This window comes from Lontra canadensis, unplaced genomic scaffold (assembly GCF_010015895.1).
Source record: "Lontra canadensis isolate GAN:19392208 unplaced genomic scaffold, GSC_riverotter_1.0 scaffold75, whole genome shotgun sequence".
Taxonomy (NCBI): Eukaryota; Metazoa; Chordata; class Mammalia; order Carnivora; family Mustelidae; genus Lontra; species Lontra canadensis.
Genome location: NW_022631069.1, coordinates 10,308,209 through 10,322,346, shown reverse-complemented (window position 1 = coordinate 10,322,346; position 14,138 = coordinate 10,308,209). Strand labels below are relative to the sequence as shown.

Genomic DNA, 14,138 nt, shown 5'->3' with positions numbered 1-14,138 from the left:
TAAACAAGTTTGGAAACATACTGGTCAAAGGGCATACAAAATGGCAGGTGTAGTAGATGTTTTCCATGTCCTCTGCCCAGACTCATCCTCCATCTCTCTCTCTGCCCCAGCCAGGAGGCTCACCTTCAGTGGGCTACCTCAACAGGCTCCCTTTTCCTGACACTGGTTTCAGCCAATGCAAGGCAAAAGGAGAAGAGAGAAATGAAGACGGATGACGTAGGGGTCTTTTTATCCCTGATGTCCTCCTGCTTGTACCAGCTACTCCTACTACTATAGCTACTCTCCCTAGGCCCCCAAATCTGCTGTTCCTTCTATGAGATGCTTTTTGTCCCTTATTGGTTTCCCCTTGCCCACACCATTGTAAAATGATTCCTTATTAAATTCTCCTCAGTTGTTCCGCTGGAGTAAACTGTCAAGGTCCCTGCCAGGACCGTGATGGATACTGCAGATCTCACAGATAATGCTCAGGTTTCTAGCTTGGGAGGCAGAAAGAATGCGAAACCCCTGACTTAAAATGAGGAATCTGAAAAGGCTGACAGATTTGAATGAAGCTGTCGATGTTGGACAAATAGAATTTTCAGCAAGAGCAGGAGAGCCAAGTGAAGATAAGCACAGACATTTGGAGCTGGAGGTAAGAAGTTAGGACCTGTAACTTAGGGATTGGTAGATGGTGATGGCAGTGAAAACCATGAGAAGGAATTAGGTGTTCAAAGGAAAGGAAAAAGAGAGAAAGATAATCACAAGCTATAATTTAAGATCTTGGGATTTAAATTATATTATGTCACAGACAAAGGTAGAGCATGGTTGTCTAGCCATAAATGTACCTCCTTTAATTCTCATAGCAACTCTGAGATGGGAAGACACACTGCATGTCTGAGATCGTACAACTAGTACTTAGAACTAGAATGCTCCAACATCCAAGTGCTTTCAATTCTGTTGTGCCGCTCATGCTGAGGTTAGTTTTATTTTTTTATTTTTAAAAATTTATGTATTTGACAGAGAGAGAGGGAGCACAAGCAGGGGGAGTGGGAGAGGTAGAAGCAGACTCCCCACTGAGCAGGGAGCCTGACACAGGACTGGATCCCAGCACCCAGGGAAGGGAGCTGAAGGCAGATGCTTAACAACTGAGCCACCCAGGCACCCCTTTTCTTTTTTAGATCTTTTTTTTCCCCGGAAATTAGTTTTAGCCCTGATATCTAGGGCTTTGACTCCCTCTTCTTTTACCTGTCCCTATTTGCTGATTCTTTCCTTGGACTTCTTTATGGCTTACTTTATATGTTGCCTGGGCAATCTCATAGCTTCAACCAACAGCTATACCCAAATTTACATTTCTGCCCAAACACTGAGGCCTTTGAGGCCCAGATCCATTGGTCTAATTGCCTATTAGATCTCTCCAGCTGGATGTCCTGTAACGACCTTAAAATGAACTTGGTGCCTTGCTTCCTGCTCACCTCCCACACCCACTAGGAACTGGATCTTCCATTTTTAGTCCTCACCTTGGTTGCCCAAGCTAGAAATCTGAAACTCATCCAAGCCTCCTCCCTTCCTTTATTCACCCCTCTTAATCAGCCACCACTTGGTTAAACTCTTAGATGTGTTCCCCTCTCCATCCTCATTGCCAGTTTTGGTTCAGGGTCTCATAACTTGTTGCCTAGAGTATGGCTTCCTGGCTACAGACTTGCCCCCTGGGTGCTTGCCATTTCTTGGCTTTCAGTCCCCCCATCACTCAACCTCAAGGTAAAATCTAAGCTCCTTAGCATGGTTTAAAGGTCTTTCATAATGAAGTCCTTAACACCCTCTCTAGTTTCCTCCCTTTCTTTTCACCACACAAACCCCGAGCTCCACCTGGTCAATTACAGTGCCATACAGGTCCTCAAACTGTCAGCACTCTCTGCCCCTGTGCCATTGCACAGCTGGTTCTTTTTCTTGGAAGGGCCTCTTGCCCCTACTTTGCCAATCTCATACATATGCATCCTACAGTGTCAAGCTCAGAGGTTGGTCCCTTCCAGGGAGCCTTCCCAAGTGCTCTCCAATTGGCAAGGGTGAGCCTCTTCTAGTTGGCCTCAGCACCATATGTAACAGTTCTCGAGCTTCATGTTGCTTCTCTGTTTATCAACCTGTTGTTTCTAGGAGACTTTAAGCCACTTGAAACTGTTTCTTCATCTCCAGATCCCTAGTGCCTGGTACAGAGTCTGGGACATAGGAAGTACACAGTAAGTATTTGTTGAATGAATGAGTGAGTGAATGAGTTATTTAATTAATATGAAGAACGAATGAGTAATGCACTATTGCACTGTGTCTCTTAACATTTGGGTCTTCCTGGGTTTTGTCTATGCTGTCTGGTTTCTACTGCACAGCCTATTCTGAGCTTTGTGGTCCTTCACTTCAGGAGTTCTGACCACCTGCCTTCTAATCACCTGTTGTTGACCTAATGGCCACCTGCCTTCTAATCACCTGTTGTTGACCTAATGGCCTGAACAGCAGCTTTGACTCTGCACATTTCTGGCTCTAGCAATCTCAGCTTTTTGCCCCATTGCCGTGCTCCACCCCCACATCCCACAACCCTGGCACTGATGAACAAGGCTGTGTGGTTGCAATAGAAATCAGTGATTTGACTAAATGCAACAAGCAAGGATGTGACAGTCATGGATTTTGATCCGAAAAGCATAGCTTTAAGATCAGTTTCAAGTTTTCAAAGTTTTTATATATTGAGTTGTCAGATACTGGGAAATTTTATAACCTGTATCCCCCAGAACCCAACAACTCTGGATGGGTTTGCCCTTTATGATAACTCACATGTTATTCTCTTAAGCCTATCATGGTCTCAGATTTATTGTGGGGTGACTGCTAAGGAATAACAGCCATAGGTAATAGATTCCCTTGACAATGAGAGAGGGATAAATGCATACAGAATTAGAATTCTAAGCTCTTTTAGCCCCTGTAACACAAAGCCCCCAAGCCTCAAATAACAAATGAGATCCTCAGCCTCAGTCTATTGGGAGGCAAGGTGGGGGAATGGGAAGATGGGGAAAGTGGAAATAGGGTAAATTAAACGTTAACAACATTTCCTACTAGTTACCAAATATATTAAGCTTGAAATATGTTATTAAAGATCTTAATTCAATTCAACTCATCATTAATAATTAAGGGCAAAATATATGTAAGACACGAGGCCAGGCCTCTGGAGGTCACTGTCCTTTATCTTCAGCAGAGTTTTTCACCAGAACATTTCCACTCCCACCAATGTAGAGGAAATATGGTGCTATAAAATCATTTGTATTTACCCATGTCAAATTCCCTAACAGAGATGTTTAAAACTGGATAAAATTTATTACCAGACTCTTGTCTTGCAAAAGATAGGGAGAGTCCTGCACTATGCTTTTGGAAAACTCTTGTACCTGCAGTGAAAAAATGCAATATTTCATTAGTAGCATGATATCTTACATCTGAATTTGGTCACTTCTATCCATCATAATAAGCTTTAAAAATATTACTTTAGTCTTCAGTTGATCAGTCTGTTCTTTTAACTTCTGACACATCTGTTTCCCTTGGGTTATCTTCTGAAATATGTAAGAAGAACTTGGGGAAAGGTCTTTCTGAGTGATTGATGACACCTTAAAGAGACTCATCTCAGATTCTATTCCTGTATAAGAAAGAATAAGTTTTGGCTTCCATTCATCTCAACTTGACTACAGACTTATTAAGTACTAAAAACAGAAGTCTGTGGCAACCACCACCATTTGTTATTTAAAAAGAGGTTTCAAAATGTATATCTAAATCAAAAAGGTTTAAAAATGTTAGTACCTGGGATGCCTGAGTGGCTCAGTCGGTTAAGCATCCAACTCTTGATTTCCGCTCAGGTCATGGTCTCAGGGTCGTGAAATCCAGCCCCACATCAGGGTCCAGGCTGGGTGTGGAGCCTGCATAAGATTCTCCCTCTCCCTCTCCCTCTGCCCCCCCCCATCTCCTCATTATCCTCTCTCTCTCTAAAAAAATTAAAAAATCAAATCAAATATTAGTACCTGTGAGATGTTCTCGGTGAATAGGTATTGTGGGCTCCATCTGTACAATTAGAATATAAGAAAACATTATTTAGGGATGCCTAGGTGGCTCAGTCATTCATTGTCTGCCTTCAGCTCAGATCATGATCCCAGGGTCTGGGATCGAACCCCATATTGGGCTCCCTGCTCAGAGGGAAGCCTGCTTCTCCCTCTCCCACTCTCCTTGCTTGTATCCCTCTCTCACTGTCTCTGTCAAATAAATACATAAAATCTTTAAAAAAGAAAAGAAAAGAAAACATTATTTATTGTTAATACCATTATTCAAAAAGCTCCAAAATGTTGTGGTCATCATGGAGACAGCCCAGAGTTGTGTCAAGACATGGGTCCCTGATGCCAAGGTTGAATTCCACTCTGACACTTATCTGCTGGGTGACTCAAGACAATTACTTCATCACTGTGAACCTCAAATTCCTCAGCAATAAGATGAGGATAGAAATAGAACCTACCTCCTAGGGTTGTTATGTGGATGAAATGTTAGGTATTACCATAAGATCTGGCATGTGGTTAAGCATTCATGACATATCAGCTGTTACTACTACCATGTTCGATACTATTACAGGGAATACTGAAACATTTCTCCCAAAACTGGACCATAAGCTCCATGAGGGCAGGGGCCATCATTGATCTTCTCACCAGCACTGTGGCTTTTCCTCTCACTAAAACTATGCACACAGTAGACACACTCTAGAGAATAATATAAAATCGTATGTGTTAAGTTCCAAAATGTGAGTCAAGATAGTGATTGTTTACTCACCACAGACTAACAGGGCAGGAGCTTAAATTTCAGGGTGACTCACCTTGAGGGTCTTCCCACTGTTCTCAACACATAAAGCTCAGAAACATGCCCGTCCCCAAGTGCTCAATGGTGGTGGTCAAACTAGACTTTGGTTATGACGAATATCTCAGTTGTATGATGGATAGTCTATTCTCCCGCCTTAATCGACAGGACTAGAGAAAAGCAGACACCTGACTTTAGACTGCCACTGACCAGAGAGAGGTGAGCCTAATAGCTATTCTGTTCCTACTAACCTCAGGGCACTGAGGACTGTGCCCCCTCCCCCCAGGGGTGTTTTCCTGCAAGCCAAATGAGAACCCCTGAGATTTGCCAATGTCAGACACAGAGAAGCACAACAGTCAAGGCCAGGCGGGCTGCTGGCTTCAGGTGTGTGTGGGGGGTAGGGAGCAGGGAGTTCTGCTCAAGTTCCTGAGAGCGTTCAGCTGAAAAGAAGGAAGCTGAAGCATGAAGGGGTGAAAATGGAAATAGGCAGAAAGTGTTCAGTCCAGAGTGCCCTTCATACAAAGTTTAAGGGAAAGATCATACTGTCCTGGTAAAGTGCCAGAGAACTAAAATGTTTACTTTGATCATTGATGTGAATTTACCTAACTACTGAACCTCAAGTAATCAATGAGGTCCCAAGCCTCAATGTGTTGAGAAGTTGGATAGGGGATGGGAAGAAGAGGAAAGGGAAAATAGTATAATTAAACATTAATAAAATTCAGTCTTTGGGGGCATCTGGCTGGCTCAGTCGGTAGAGCACGAGACTCTTGATCCTGGGGTGGTGAGTTCAAGCCCCATGTTGGGTGTAGAGATTACTTAAAAAAAAAAAAAATCCCAATGTAAGCATTAAAAAAATTGCTACTAAATTGTTGCCAATATAGGAAGCCTGGAATGTTATTAAAGATCTAAATATGATTTGATTTAGCATTAATAACCAAAGGTGTGATATATGGAAGGCAGAAGGCCAGACCCTTGGGAGAATCAGGCAATAGAAAGATGAAGACAAGGTTGTTGTCCTCCAGAGTACTCAAGTCTAGTAGAAGAAATGGATATTTCCAAATTATCATGACCCAAAGCCGGCTGACATAAATGCTCTGACAGAAACCTAAACATCAGAGGATGTGAAGGAGTGACTGGGGTGGGAAGGAGGGTCGGAAAGTGGGGAATTGAAGGAGGCCATGAAAAACCGCCAGTCTTTGACAAACAGAGATGGGATGTTCCATTTAGGGCAGGAGTTCTGAGGGTACAAGCATGTGGGCCAGAGAGTTTGGGGACCAGCCAGCCCCCCATGACTCCTGGGGGATGAGAGCTAAGTTTATAAGGATAGGATGGAGCCCCCACCAAAAATGGGGAAACTCAAATTCCAGATCAAAGAATTTGGAGTTTATTCGATGATGTGGTGGTGTTCTTCTAGCCCCTGATTCTTCTCAGAAAGACACCCACTGAGCTTCTGGCAGGTCAGTTCCATGTTCCTCACAAAGACCCACACTGATATGGATGAGCAGTGGCCCTGATCTTGCATTTCCTGGAGACCACTTTCACTTACCTCTATCTGTTGTGAAGGTTCAGCAGTTTTCCTTTTCTGCCCTTGCCTTTCAGTACAGTTTGACCTAGACATGCTTTCTAAAATATCTTGCACAATAGCTGACTTATCTCTCAATTTAGGAGAAAAGCTGGCTTGTTTATCTGTTGTAAGTGGTTTATTAATTGTTTTATTTTTAGGGCTTTTCCCTTTGGGAACAACCTTAGGGAAATCAGATAACTGGTAATGAACCAGACCAGGGCCATGTTTGAACCCACTGCCTGAAACTGCTTTATCAGTCTGCGGTTTCTGGGGTGGCTGCCCTTGGCAACTTTTTGGTTTATCATGTGGACTCTTGATTTTAGTTAGAAAATGTGAAGTTTCTTGATGGCTGCTCTCTCCAGCAGCCTCTAAATCAGAGGCGTTTTCTTCTGTCACAGTTAGAGAACAACAAGGCATTTTGCTGTGTTCACCACCCTTTTTGGGGCTCAGTTGGTCTGTGAGTTCTGGGGTTTGTTCTTTTGGCCAAGAATTCTTAACATGGCACAAAATAATATTTTTAATAAGAACTTCATCAGAACTGTCGGCATCAGAAATCTCTGGGAGAGTTTCACAATTAATGTCTTGACCTTTTAAGAATTCCTCATTGGAAAGATGATGGAGTAAAATATCAGAAATGTTTGACTTTGAAGGGACTCTTTCATTAGCTGGAATATCAAGATTTGTGGTGGATTGTTTCTCTTTATCACAGCTTTTGTTGATAACAGTTTTAGTCATTTTACCCAGAGTCATGGCCATGTCTGCATGTCTGCAAGTCTCTTTATATGTAGCCTTTTCTTGAAGGTCATCTACTGTTAGAAGAATTTGATTTGAAACATCAAGGACATCATTTTTTGAGGCAAAATTGTAATCATTGTATATCTTAATTTGGGAGAAATCCCTATCATAAGGCAAATCTTTCCGTTTCTTAGAAGTTGTATCTTCTGAGAAATGGGCTTTGTCCATGAATGTGCGGCCTGGCCTTCTTTTTCCCTTGCCTATTCTTGATGTTCTTAATTATAACAGTAGATCTTCTGGTTTTCATTGATTGTCTTCATTGCGTGTCCTATTCTGTGCAAAATGAGAAGAACCTCATTGTTAAATATATTGGAATAATGTGTGAAACTATGTTTATGTTGCTGTTGATGCCAGAATGAAACAGATGCTTTTCATTTAACAAACGTATGGCAAAATGCTCAGCCAAGTGGTATATAAACAAGGAATAAAGAAAAAAAAAAGTTGGGAGGAGGTTTTACATTTTTTTATTCATAAATTTTGAGGGAGAATTTGGTCTCTAGTTAATGACCAAATATTTATCAATCTCTCCTTGGAAATGCTGTTTGGAATTTATTCTCTCAAAATAGGAGCTTGGGCTGCAAGTGAAGAATTGCTATGCTAAAATGCCAGGGCTGTCACTTGTCTACACATCTCTGACAGGCCTCCACATTGTATGTTCCTGAAAGCTGGCTCAGGTCAAACATAGCCACCAGCCTTCTCTGTGCTGGGGCTTTTTCTTCTGTCCCTCCAGACATTCTGGTCCCCTTCTGATTTTCTCTTGTATGTTAAAGAAAGGCAGAGAAGTACTAATAGGAATATGACCAAGGAACAAAAAGTCCTTTTGAACACCTGGAGGCCAGTCTGCCACCAAGCATCCCTTTTCTGATTAAAACCCAGGCAGAAGTGAGTCGGGGAGGCTACCTTGCTCTGCGGAGGCTACAGCCTGGTGGTAGCAGTGTATCTTAGGGATACTCTTGAATATGGTCAGAGCAAAACCCTCTGCCATTTGGTATCAGTCTTGCTTTCCTTTTAAACAAAATGGAAAACACCCATTTAGATATCGCCTCTCGATTTGCGAACTTTTGGAACAACTCCTTAGAAGCAGTAAGATTTCTTTCAGTTTTAGGTGGAGTAACTGAGGTTCTGAGTCAATTAGGGGGCCTACCGCCACCGGCTACCTCCCTTGGCCATATAATGACAGGTTTGGATGAGTGGATCTCTGAAGCTGTCTCTCCCTCTAATTTCTTATGAGTTTGTGAACTGGTGGTTTATTAGATAACCTGAAAATCTAAAATTATATGTTTGACCAAAAAATGAGCCAAGGAAAAGGAGTACAAACTAAATGTGGTAAAGATGTCTACAGAACATTGTTCAAAATCTTAATTTGTAGATATGTGTCAATGTTAGAGAACCCAAATCAAACATATTTTGTTTAAAGTGAGAGGGGAGAGAATTGGGAAAAGGAGAAGGAAAGAAGGGGAAGAGGAAGAAGAGGGGAAGGAAAGAATAGGGAGAGTGGGAGGATAGGAGAAGAAGAAGAAATACTGCAGAATTATTTTACATTATTTAGTGCCTCATATTCATTGTAAAATGAGGTATACCTTCATGAATAGAATTGCAGGCTATTCCAACCCAAACTGAAGAACAAGGGAAAATGCTTCCCAGGGAAGTCAAAGGCACAGTGGGAAAGCAAGAATTGAGAGCCTTTGATGTGAATTCCAGCTTCTCTACTCATTAGCTATATGCCATCGGGCAAGTTACTGTATTTTTCTGAGCCTTTGTTTCCTCTTCTGAAAAATCAGAATAATACCTAGTTCCCAGGATTGCTAGAAGAATGTGATAATGCATGTAAAGCTCTTGGCATAGTGTTTGGCATACAGTGAGCATTCAATAAGTGGTAGTTTAAAAATAAAAAAAAAAAAAGTCTCAGTGTTGAAATACTGAAGAATGCCCAAAGATGGAAGGCTGGGTACTCTATTTGTGGGGATAGAAATAACCTACCTGAGATACGATCTCTATAAGAGTTTTAAACTATTTTAAAAATCTACTTGTAAATGAATATGCTGTTTGATAGTGAAAACAATCACTAAATAAATTTAAATAGAATGTGTCTAAGACATCCAAATGACCAACAGGTAGATGAAAAGATATCCAACATCACTCATCATCAGGGAAATGCAAATAAAAATCACAATGAGAAATCTAACACCTGTTAGAATGGCTATCTCCAAGAAGACAACAACAAATGGTGGCGAGGATGTGCAGAAAAGAGAACCTGTGTAACCCTGCTGGTGGGAATGTGAATTGGTTCAGCCACTATGGAAAACAATATGGGGGGTTCTTCAAAAAAAATTAAAAATAGATCTACCATATGATCCAGCAATTCTACTTCTGGATTTATACATAAAGAAAATGAAAAGAGAATACCAAAGAGATACATGCACTTCCATGTTTATTGCAGCATTATTCACTCTAGCCAAGAAATGGAAACAACCTAAGTGCCCATCAGCAAATGAGTGGATAAAGAAAATGAGGAAGAAGGACATCCTTCCATTTGCAACAACATCAATGGACCTTGAGCACATTATACTAAGTGAAATAAGTCAATCAGAGAAACAAATACTGAACAATATCACTTAGATGAAGAATCTATAAGTGCCAAACTTCTAAATACAGAGAGTAAAATGGTGGTTACTGGAGGATGGGGGGTTGGAGAGAGAGGACAGTTGTTGTTTAAGGGTATAAAATTTCAATGAATAATAAATAGGTACTAGAGCTCTAATGCACAGCACAGTAAATAGAGACAACAATATTGAATTATAATCATAAAACTTGCTAAGAGGCTAGAACTTAATTATTCCAAACACTAGAAAGAAATAATAATTATGTAATATGATAGAGGTATTAATTATCACTGGAATGGGCAGTCATATTACAATATATAAATGTATCAAATTAACATGTGTACACTTTAAAATTACACATACTGGGGCACCTGGGTGGCTCAGTGGGTTAAAGCCTCTGCCTTCGGCTCAGGTCATGGTCTCAGGGTCCTGGGATCAAGCCCCGCATCGGGCTCTCTGCACAGCGGGGAGCCTGCTTCCCCTTCTCTCTCTGCCTGCCTCTCTGCCTACTTGTGATCTCTGTCCGTCAAATAAATAAATAAATCTTAAAAAAAAAATTACACATACTATGTGTTAAATATACCTCAATAAAAAGCCTGCTTTCTGAGGGAAAAAAGAACATCTTTAAGTGCCTACAGAGAAAAGAGAAAAAGAAAGACACGTTCTATTTTTGCAGGACTTTTAGTGGCCCAAGTTACAGCCCCAAACTCATCCTCATGCCTTCCTTGTTCTTGAGATGCTCTTTGTTGACCTCTAAGTCCTTTTTGCTAAGGAAGAAAAGACCCTTTGTTAGCCGGATCATAGTTTCTCAAATATCATCCCACTTAAACTGATAATATTTAATTTTTGCTAAGAAAAAGAAAAAGAGAGACTACCAACGTAAGCTAGAAGTCTGAGAAACTCATCAGATGTGGGAAAACAGCTTCTCTTGTTATTATTGTTATTGGGGTGTGTGTGTGTGTGTGTGTGTACAAAATATCAAATGGATTTTGTCTGTGAAAGGACAATTTACATTCTTAGCATTATAATTATAGGGTCTCTTACAGGTAGCTGAAAGGAACTGGAACATCTTCTCATGTCAAAACCCGGCTCGATCTTGGAATCCAACAGTGAATCCAAAGAGATTCTGGTCAGAACCCAACAGAAACTTTCTATAGACCCAATCCGATTTACTGAGCTCAGGTGAACATATTTAGGGCTGTGACTGCTTATGTGTACTGACCATTATGTGCTCAGCAATAGCTCACAAATCACCCTGAACACTGAGCAAATGAGGCTCACATGTCCTGGTGACCCACCCCTGTGAAAACACTGCAGTCTGGGCCTTAAGCGACAGGTGCTCACCATGCTGCCATCTGTTTCCTGTGTGGTTTGCTTTTTTATAAAATCTGAATTTGGTGTTGAGATGCTGATTTATGCTCACTAATTTGGCCAGTTTAAAAGAAGATAACCATGGTTGGGATGACTAGGGATCTGATGGGATCAGTTAAGAATGTTTATAGAAGGGGCGCCTGGGTGACTCAGTCATTCAGCGTCTGCCTTCGGCTCTGGTCATGATCCCAGCGTCCTGGGATCGAGCCCTGCATTGGGCTCCCTGCTCAGCAGGGAGCCTGCTTCTCCCTCTCCCTCTCCCTCTCCCTCTCCCACTCCCCTGCTCGCTTTTCCTCTCTTGCTGTGTCCCTCTCTGTCAAATAATAAAATCTTAAAAAAAAAAAAAAAATGTCTGTAGAAGGGAAACCCAAAACTCCTTAGTAGTTAGAGGTTCAAGAGGGTCAGTGAGTCACTGTTTCTGGGTAGTAGGTGATGTTTGCTCTATGCACTAAGCCCATTTAGTGGTAATACAATGTATCACATTCTATACTGGAGGATTATTTCCATCTTCAGTGGAAAACTGTGGGACCATGTGCCTGTGACCGTCACTTACATCATCCCTAATACCTTTCCATTCTGTGTTAGACCTTTGCTAGCCGCCAGACAGGCTATGACCCAGAGGCAGAGGAGAAAGCAGACATTGTTTCTACACACCCTGGCATTGTTTCTACACACCCTAAAATAAATTTAGTGAATTTATTCACTAAATAGTGAACCGATTTAGTGGTTCACTAAAGTATGAACCACTTAATACTCAGGTCTTGAACCCCACTCTTCTAAGATCAATCCTATGAAGTGTAATAAAAATAGTTGACTGTTGGATCCAAATTCTTCTTCCTCCTTTATATGTGTGTCAGGAAGAATGTGAATAGGTTACAGTTAGAAGCTATAAGTTCATGATCCAATGATTTTTTTTTTAATTGTGGTACCTGGGTGGCTCAGCCGGTTAAGCATCTGTCCTCAGCTCAGGTCATCATCTCAGGGTCCTGGGATGGAGTCCCAAGTCAGGCTCCCTGCTCAGCAGAGAGTCTGCTTCTCCCTCTCCCCCGACCCCCTACTCATGCTCTCTCTACCTCTCTCTCTCTCTCAAATAAACAAATAAAATCTTTTTTAAAAAAGATTTTTTAATTTGGGGGCACCTGGGTGACTCAGTTGGTTTAGTGTCCGACTCTTGATTTTGGCTCAGGTCATGATCTCGGGGGTCATGAGATCAAGCCCCACACTGGGCTCAGCGGAGAGTCACTTGAGATTCTCTCTCTCCCTCCCCCTCTGCCCCTCTGCCTGCTCTCTCTCCCTCTCTCAAGTGAATAAGAAAACAAAATCTTTAAAAAAAGATTTTTTTATTTTTAAGTAATCTCTACAACCAACGTGGGGTTCAAACTCACAACACTGAGATCAAGAGTCACAAGTTCTACTGACTGAGCCAGGCAGGTGCCCCTGCAACAGTATATTGAACGGCCTAGAACAATATGCTGCTCTAAGTCTTCACCCAACACATGCCACAGTCAACACAAAGAGACAATAGCAGTAGCAATAGAAACTCACCTCCACCATGGGGGTCTCTGCACATCACAGAGTGAACCTGTGAATCTTTCGATACAGAGGAGCAACACTTTCATTCTAAGTAATCTTTCTTTTTTTCAATAGTAGGAAGTTGGCTGCAATTAAACAATAGAACAAAAACTGAGCATCCAAATCATGGTGTGCCTACTTCTTCCATGTTCCTTTAATTGCAAGAAATCAACTTTGAAGACTACCTAAGGAACTTCTGATGTGATCTAAGCTTGTCTGTGTGCATGTGTGTGTCTGGTCTTTTTTTTTTTTTTTAAGATTTTATTCATTCATTTGACAGACAGAGATCACCAGTAGGCAGAGAGGCAGGCAGAGAGAGAGGAGGAAGCAGGCTCCCCACTGAGCAGAGAGCCCGATGTGGGGCTCGATCCCAGAACCCTGGGATCATGACCTGAGCCGAAGGCAGAGGCTTAACCCACTGAGCCACCCAGGCACCCCATGTGTGTGGTCTTTTAAGAGCATTCAAAAATACTTGGTTTTACCCTTTTAATTTTCAGATTCTCTCCCTCTATTTCCAGGTCCAGATGTCTATTTACCCACAAAGACAAATATGAGATGGTTCAGAATAATATGTTCTAGGCCACGCCTGGAGACCAGGTATTCACGGATTTTGTATCCTGTGTATGGTGTTTCTAGATTCAAGTATTTTCAAAGGTAATATGATATGGGCTCCCTCTGCAATGACTGCATTTGATTACATACTGGAAATGCTATCAGCTAACTTTATCTCAGAAATATGGCTGCCCACAAAGGCAGTGTCTATAGCTGTAACCATATACCTTTCATCATGGCTGTCTGGTTTCCTCCTGCCGTAGATTGGCAGAAGAGGCCCTGTGTTGGAACAACAAATCAACCCAGTGCTCCCTTGAGACCCATATGGGTGTATTATTTATAGCCCATCTTGGAGATGTAGGCCTGTGCATGAGTCTGAGGACCACCTGTTCCAAATTATTTATCCTGAAACTATTTGAAAAATCCAAGCAAAAAACTTTTGAAACTGTGAGTGAACTAGTATTTGGAGAACTTTCTTCCCTGTGTTTTACCAGCAGCCTTTGCTTGGTGCTCTTGTTCTTTTGGGGGTCAGTGCTGTCTCTTTATCTAATTTTCCTGTTGACACAACCATGCAGTCATCTTGGATTATCTAATTTATGCTGTAAACCACAGACCTTTGCTGTGCTTTGGAAACAGAAAACTCCTGCCAATTGATTTCCTAAAAATAATTCTAATCACAAATTTTAAAGAACGTTGATCAAAAGAAGTTAGAAAAAAAAAAAAAACATTTATCCTTTCCCTAAACTTTCTTGCTTAAGTTTGGCAACGCCCAGAAATGAGATGGGCCAGAATATAAATTATATCCTTGTAGAAAAATAATAGCACTACTTTCTTAACCTCTT

At 41.5% G+C, this 14,138-nt stretch overlaps 1 protein-coding gene across 1 annotated transcript in view; it reads right to left on the bottom strand.

Moving 5' to 3' along the window:
- The window catches only part of AKNAD1 (AKNA domain containing 1), a 37,615-nt gene extending 26,680 nt beyond the window's left edge, over positions 1-10,935 (bottom strand). Inside the window, exons 1-5 of the mRNA XM_032881584.1 lie at positions 10,846-10,935; positions 6,386-7,471; positions 4,023-4,062; positions 3,495-3,643; positions 3,336-3,398 (exon numbers count right to left, since the gene is read on the bottom strand). Of these exons, the coding sequence (XP_032737475.1) occupies positions 3,336-3,398; positions 3,495-3,643; positions 4,023-4,062; positions 6,386-7,366 (1,233 nt within the window). The 5' untranslated portion in view covers positions 7,367-7,471; positions 10,846-10,935. The remainder of the gene's footprint in view (positions 1-3,335; positions 3,399-3,494; positions 3,644-4,022; positions 4,063-6,385; positions 7,472-10,845) is intronic.
- Positions 10,936-14,138: the final 3,203 nt, after the last annotated feature.